We start from the raw sequence: 8,568 nt of genomic DNA on the forward strand, positions 1-8,568 counted from the left end.
GGTAATCATTATCAATACTTTTATAAACATCATCATCATCATCCACATCATTATTATCATCCCAGTTGTAATTTGTTTTTAAATATTGACATTCAGAAAGTAAAGGCATGTAATAATAGTAGTTGTAAGGATAGTAGTTATTACTATTATTAATATAATCATAGTTGTTCTCAGGATTCTGGTTATGAAAACTGTTGAAGTCATTCCTGTCGTTGATGCGATGCAAGTGCTGGACAAGGTCGTAACATCCAGTTGACAATCTGCCAATGTCAGAGTTTATGCCGAAGAAATCGTTGCTGTAGCCGCTGCTACTGTAACCACTCTTATTACTGCTGCTACTGCTGCTGCTGCTATAACTACCTCTGCTACCACTAAAACTTCCACTACTAAAGCTTTCACTGTTGCAAGTTAATATATCATTCCACATGTCAATCAATAACATTAACCAGCAAGTAGCAAGAATAACATTAACTTTGTATCATTAATTTATAGATATGGAGTGATAAGATCAAAAGGCAACAGATAGTATTCCAATCCAATGAAACGTGAACAATGAATGAACTCAACAGAAACAACAGCCAACAGCAGAACAACACCAAATAATTAGCAGCTTCCCTCAAGAATTGAAACACAAATCTTATTTAACGCATACGCATGCATGCAACTTGCTAAATAATCTGGACATCACTGAAAATAAACATTAAACCATAGATATTATATATATATATATATATATATATATATACATGCATACATACATATATACGTATATATAATTTATGAATGAACTCGTGTGCACCTATCCAGCATATACATCTCAATAATCTGCCTATACTTACTATATTTATAATTTTATATAAATAAATATTTTTATAAAGCAGGTTACACACGTGTGTGTATTGTGTTGTGTGTGTGTGTGTGTAACATGAATTTTTGCTCATATGTGTAAATTAATATAGAGCATTCATCCATGCAGGAACCGACAACACGCGTATACATACGCACATACATATAATGCATACACACATGCACGCAAACACGAATTGCTGGAAAAACATAAGCACAATTAACTGGGAAATGCAAGCAAACACACAAACACACACGTAGAAATAGACATACACACGCAATTACATAAACACACACACACCCACGCAGGTACATAAACACACACACACACCCACACACACAACACTCATATGTGATGAGGTGTGCATGTGTGAATGTGAATCTCCAATTACAGACAACAGATACTAATTGAGTTCAGATGTTCCAGAAAAGAAGATGATGATGATGAAGAAGAAGAATTGAGTTAGCAGTTGATTCCTATTGAAATTACTAGAAGATAAGACAAGTGATATAATTATGATGAAGGATCAACATCATCATCATCATTTTCATCATCATCGTTACCCTCAACAAATAAACAACATTATTATTATTATTATTAGTAGTAGTAATAGTATTAGTAGCAGAGGCAGCAGCAGTAGTAGTGGTAGTAGTAGTAGTGTAGTGTTAACAATAATAAAACATTTAATATTTCGATCGTTACGTAAGCTAATATTATCAGTATTACTTAGACTAAAAAAAATTCACTGTTAAAATTACCATTATGTGAAGAATTGAATGATGACATGATCAAGTCCTCATCACGTCACAGCCACCATTAAACCATCATAATGATCAATAAATAACGCGGTAACGTCGTAACATGTTGGTCTTAAAATATGGCATTTTACCACAACTGACCATTACATTGTCTGACCTCAATGACCTCCTGTCGTCACCATCATCATTAGCTCATCAACATCAACATCATCATAATGGTCATTATCAACACAACCATTAATATTATCACAATAAAAAGCCTCAAGCCATCACCAATAACATCATCATTATCAACAACTGCATCTTTTTCAACATCATTACTACACAACAAATTCTTCTTCACCGTCATCATCATCAGCACCAATCAAAGAACAATAATCATCATTATCAACGTCATCACTACTACCAGCACCATTCTCATCAGTATCATCATCAGTTTCATCGCCCCCATCACCACCACCACCACCATCATTACGCTCAGCATCATCATCAGCATCATCTAATTAATTATCCCCAGAATCATCATCACGGCCATCGTGGTCGTCGTCGTCATCATCATCATCATTGTGCCCATGCCAGTAGCATCACCCTCATCAACACCTAATCATCACACTGTAACATCATCATCCATCACTTGCATATATAATTTCAACATCTGCATTCAATAAGTCTCAAATTATTTTACTTTCATTTACTTCAATTATTGTCATCATCATCATTATCATCGTTATCACAATCTCCATAATCTCACAATCATCAGCAGCCCTACCTCCATTGTAATTAACATCATCATCATCATCATTACCATCGTTTATTTATCATTATTGCAAAAATAATTATCAAAATTTACCACCATCACCACCACAACCACCACCACGCTCCATCATCAAAAATTAAAACAAAGCCATAATATACTGAAACTGAGATAATTTTTTAGCATACTGATTAAAAAAAATCCGCTCTTTTTTAACATTTTAAACATCTGAGAGGCAAAAAGTACCAGGTTGGAAAGCAATTTCAATTCGACATTACAAAGGTGAAATAAAGACAATAACGTGAATAAACAAAAACAACCGCTAACCAGTCGGTGTAGACCATCTTGTTGTAGTTGTTGCGTTGTTGTGAATATGTTGCTACTGCTGCTAATGCTGTTGTTGTTGTTGTAAAGGTGTTGTTGTTGCATCAGGTCCCCAGCTGTGGAATGACTAAGAAGCGATGTGAGCATCGTCGTTGTTGCTTCGTTGCTTGGAAAGAAACTGTTGTTGTTGTTGCTGCTGCTGCTGTTGTTGTTGAGAAAGTTGTTGCTGGCGTTCATGATGTGGTTGTTGCTGTTGAGTTGACTGCCCTCTGCGTGATTGCGAAGAATGTGGATGGCATCGTCCAGTTGTACCAACCGGTCTTGCTGTTGGTTGGTTGTTAATCATTGTTGTTCAGTTAGTAATGAATCGACAACCAACTCTTAAATAATTTTTCCTATATGTATTTCAGCTAACTGTATGGACTTATATTAAAAACAAATTGATACGAATAGTTTCTATAAATTTGGTGCAGACAAAAATTAAAAAAAAAAACAAGAGTCAACCAATTCCTACCAAGCTTGCTTCTAAAACAATGGCGTGAAGAAAACAATTAATAAAATTAATCATAGCTATATGGATATATGGATAATTGTAAAGCAGCAAATAATATCCTAATAATATCCCAACCCAAAATTAAGAAACAATCTTGTTAATGTAAAAACGAAAGTAACATATATATTCACATCATTGTGAGATACAAATAAATGCACAAATACATTAAAAAACAAATGAAAACATAAATCTATCCACATATAATAATAATAATGTAACAAACGTACAGTAATAGGATGTGTATATATAAATGTACACTCATTTGCAATGATGTATTTCAAGAAATCTAGAATTCCTGGTTGTGTTGATAAGAGCCAAGTACAAATGCAGTTATCAAATTTTCTTGATTGTTCAAAGCCATTTATTATTCCTTGTGTATTCATCACAAGCATCAGCTTATAATATGCTTGAGCTTGCGTGTTTTGCTTGTAAAGGTGTGTGTGTGAGTGTGTATGTGTGTTCTGTGCGCATATATATTGATGGACAGATGGGCAAACTATGCCGAATGAACAGCGCTAATGAACCAAATGATAGAAATGATATTTTTTATGCTGACAAGATTCAAGGATAGAAATAATCTTACATAACAGAAAAATAGTACAGAACATTATAGTAGCAAAAACGTTGTGCAGATGATTGCAACGCAACTACATATATAATTTAAACTTACATCGTAAATCCTACACAACAGTACAGCAAAAATTTAATTAGCTAATAACTCAAATCACTTTGACTGAGAAACAGGAAGTTGAAATAATTGATCTACAACTGAAATAACCAAACATTTAAGCAAATGAAATAAATTTATATATATATATATATATATATATATATATATTTATATTTATATATATATGATCCAATGCCATTTAAATAAATTGAATAATCACCATCATCATCATCTCCATCATCACATTTCTCCATCACATTCAATATCATCACCGCCATCATTCAATTCAATTCAATTACAATTCAATTCCTTCTATTTGAACACATCATTATCATTACCTTTATCATTATCATCACTACTATCATCATCGTCACCCCCATCGTCATCCCCTATTATCAACACCATCACCACAAACAAAAATGTGCACCACCACCACCAACACCGCCAACTATCCATAACAAAAACATGGATGTACTGCACTGTGCGTGTACTGGACAATGAGTGCCCTGCAAGCCACATTGAACGATATCGCCCTCCAAATAAAATGATGACCCATCCGATTGAAAGATAAATAAACATTCAGCAATTATATCGTGAAACCCTCTCCCTTAAATTGAAGAAAGCACAGTTAAACTAACCAATCTAATTGTATTAATACTCTATTATAGGTACAGTAGATATACAATACTCAAAAGCATTAAGATATAGGTATTTAAAAGAGATGGTAGACTGACAGACAGGCAGACAAAAAGACAGATAGATTGATAGATAAATGGATAGATAGGCAGAGAGAAAGAGAGAGAGCGAGAGAGAGAGAGAAAAGAGAGAGGGGACAGAGGAGCAATAAAATATAAAAGAGAGAGAGAGAGAGAGAGAGAGAGAGAGAGAGAGAGTAAAGATTAGAAGATGTGAATATTATGATATTATGAGAATGACCTCAACAATGCCCGCATGGTTTTGTAACACATTGATGACATCATCCAGCTGGTCACCTTGAGTCTATCAACAATCCAATAATCAAAATTTTGAAAAAAAATTGCATTCATATAAATGTAATCGAAGAAATATAATTTTATCAGATATCGCATTTCACAAACTTAAAAACAACGCAAATAAGACGACACATTGTTTGTAATATAACAGTGACATATAGACAATGACATGTTGTAATATAAGAATGACATATAGAGAAAAAAGTCAACTGACCATAATATGTGGGACAGGCTTCCTGGGAGCAGGAGATGCATTGTGCTGGTTCCATACTTGTGGAAACTGACCTGATGGCGGACGAATCCAACAAATGATGCATCACCAATCGTACAACGATTACTTCATTTTTTTATAACTCATCATCTTGTGATCACATTCTATGTACGTATGTACACTCACACGGCGTGATATTACCCAGACTCGCATAGGCATAACACATTTCATGACCATTGCAAATGTAACACATTTGATTATAGCCATCATTCGAAACTACACACACAACACAGTACAAAATAAATTCAACAAAACTTTACAAAAAAAAAAGGTGAACAAGCACATAAGTATCAGTGCCAGTGGTAGAGATATAACATGACACAAAGTACAGAAACAAGTGGAAGCATACCAGCAAGAGGTGGTGGTGAACACACGGGTGGTGTGGATGAACTCGATGCGTAACTGCTGTTTGTTTGATCGGAAGCATATATCTGAACATAAAAAGCAATTTATTGTAAAAATTTGCTCTGTAAAGTGAAAAAAATGTGACACATATATAAAAAAAAATTCATTCATATCACTCACTATCTATCTATGATACAGTACTACATAAAGATGATACACAATACAAAATATCGGTGATTCTGCATTTTCATCAAATGAAAGAGTGGTTGATAATTTAACATTCGTTTTTTAATGTATAAGATGATATGGTAATAGAATGTTATTAATCTGTTACAGACATTCTGCCAAGAATTGAATTTGGAATGGATAAAAACAAAAGCTCAAAAAAGTAAATAAAATTAAGCTGATAAATGAAATGTGACTGATGGAAACATTTCTGAGAAAATTTTATTCAATCATAACCAACAAAAAAACTCAATCAAAATCATTTCAACGGCTGAGTGATTTCTTGTAGAAATTTCCACAGAATATATGAAAATATATAAGAACATAATTGAAGAACAAAGGCACAAATAAACAAAAGTGTAAAAATCTCACGGAGGCCAACGCCTTGCCGAGAGCATCTCCAGTTTGCGATCCTCTGGTGCTCCCATCAATAGAGCCATTGGCAGGCCCTGTTCGATTGAGGGTGTGTGTGGAATTTGAAGGGGGTATCGGAGCAACTGGTCGGAAGGTAGATAGAGGGGGCAGACTCACACCAGCTGGTGACATTAAGTGGTAACTCTGTGTGAGTAAAAAATAGTAATTTGGTCATTGCAGAAGTTATGAAATAAAATTGAAATGAAATTTAAAATAAGAACAATAAAATAATAATAAAATGGAAATGTTTATCATGATTATTAAACTGAATCAACCAATAAAAGAACTTATCAATTGTTAAAATATAAAGAACGAAAATTTGTTAACACATCCGGATAAAAAACAACAACGTGGTAAAGACAAACCATGGTATCTCGTTGCGCCAGCTGGTAGTTGAGGGAGGATGGATTGTACTGCGAGGGACCAGGTGGTTGCAGTTGACTGAGATAGGAGGCAGGACTGGCATTCATCATGCTGTTACTGCTGTTTATGATGCTGCCGTTGTTGCTCGCCCATGCACCTCCCAACAATGCAGCATTTTCTTCTGCAAAGTTATTGTTATATTTATCAAAAGCACTTTTTAATTAATATAAATATTTCAATTTTCATCCTCATTATTATTGTCTTGTAAATAATTGTCAGATTGTCAGAGTATGAAGAGCATAGGTGAGGATCTTGTTGCATTCAAACTCAGTCACTGCAACAACGGGACCATTCACCTTATGCATTGCACCATCTTGCAGTACAAAATTACATTGTCATATCAGTAAAAGGTAATTTTGAAATGAAACAAGATTTATAAATGACAACGCAAATTCATAAGAAATTTACTAACTGCACTACCTTAAAACTAAACTCAATTAATAAACATATTTTCTTTCGAAAACTAAAAAAATCACCTGGAAATTGATTAAAAGTGGAATATGGTTCCAAGGTAGTGTTGAACCTCGCTGTTTCTTGAGCACTGAACTCTTCAGGACTTGATGCATAGACCTTCAAACAAGATTTAATCATTTAATAGTCAAATATTTCTTCATTCAATTTAATCATTATTGTATTTCTAAATGATTGCAGTATGAACATTAAATTACAAAAAACACTTTAAGCCTAAAATCTGACAAAATAAAACCAAACACTTTTAAATAAGCGCATTGATTTAAGGTGAAATAAATGCAAAACAAACATTAATAATACTCCAGCAAGATAGCCTGAAAATAATATTGCACATAATTTACGGATTAATGGGCACTAGCTTATTAGAAAGCAGTCCCATCAAATATTTTTTGTAGCAACATTCAACTGACATCAAAATGAGATCTAACTATCCTTCACACGAGGTTATGAAAAATGTGACAAGTTATGAGATTCCAAAACATTCCGCCATCATTTATTCCTTTATATAAGGTTATTCATTTTATTATTACCCGCCATTGACCAGGCAGACGACTGATGAACACTTGATAATTAAAATATGTGAATCAATAGTGAATCAATAAATAACCAAAGAGGAAGCTCATTCTTCTCTATTTAATTTATAAAGGATTTTGTAAATATAATTAAACAAGAAATCAATATAGTGGATATGAAAACAAATTCAAATAGGGTAATCTTAATTTAATTTCTAAATGCAGTATCATGTTTATTAGGTCAGTTATAAAGCAAATAAATTGCTGAACCAATGTTGTTTTTAGCAATAGAAGCAGGAAGATACTTCATCATCATGTAGAAGAGCCTGTCATTCTGTATATAATAAATATCATGCCTCTGCTATCTCACTTATATATAATAATCTTATAATGTGGATGGATGAAAATGACTGAAAGAGAAGAATGACAAGAAGGCACAAAATATTTTTAACTCGTATTTTATTAGAATTTCTTAAAGTTTATTTGCAGTCGTTCAATAACATAACGTTTAAAAAAAGTTAAATAAATTATGAGAACAATTTTTATATTTGGTTAATTCAAATTCGTTTAAAAATTATTTTGAATTTTTATGAAAAAAAAATTGCAGAAAAGAAAAATTACTTAAATCATAAGTTTCTCAAAGAATACGACAGCACCTTACACTAACTAATGAACTTACGCTGCTGTTGAAAATTGCACGCCATGCCATTTCACTCTCTCTCTCTCTCTCTCTCTCTCTCTCTCTCACGTATATGGAAATATAAATATATATATATATAACATGCATATACACACTACATCTAACAAAAGTTTGTATTTGAACGTACTATATATATGCCTAATTTGAAAATATTTTAGTATAGTGTTGTTCTCTTTCACATGAAGTACAATTGTAAAATGTGGCTGTACAAATATTTAACCTCTTCCTTAGCATCATAACCATCATCACCAGCTTCATTAGGAATGAATAACACTCCTACAAATCAACGTAATGATGACACAAAGATAT

The 8,568-nt window shown here is 33.1% G+C and overlaps 1 protein-coding gene across 1 annotated transcript; it reads right to left on the reverse strand.

Annotated features, from left to right (window-relative positions):
* Nucleotides 1-1,732: 1,732 nt before the first annotated feature.
* Nucleotides 1,733-8,268, reverse strand: HELRODRAFT_161408 (hypothetical protein; the record flags this gene model as incomplete). Its single annotated transcript, XM_009021331.1, has 9 exons — nt 1,733-1,774; nt 2,687-3,007; nt 4,843-4,905; nt 5,113-5,183; nt 5,519-5,600; nt 6,112-6,297; nt 6,519-6,697; nt 7,053-7,146; nt 8,239-8,268. 9 exons carry the CDS (start codon nt 8,266-8,268, stop codon nt 1,733-1,735), a joined length of 1,068 nt encoding a protein of 355 aa, XP_009019579.1.
* Between the last annotated feature and the right edge of the window lie 300 nt (nt 8,269-8,568).

This window comes from Helobdella robusta, assembly GCF_000326865.2.
Source record: "Helobdella robusta unplaced genomic scaffold HELROscaffold_3, whole genome shotgun sequence".
NCBI classification, from domain to species: Eukaryota; Metazoa; Annelida; class Clitellata; order Rhynchobdellida; family Glossiphoniidae; genus Helobdella; species Helobdella robusta.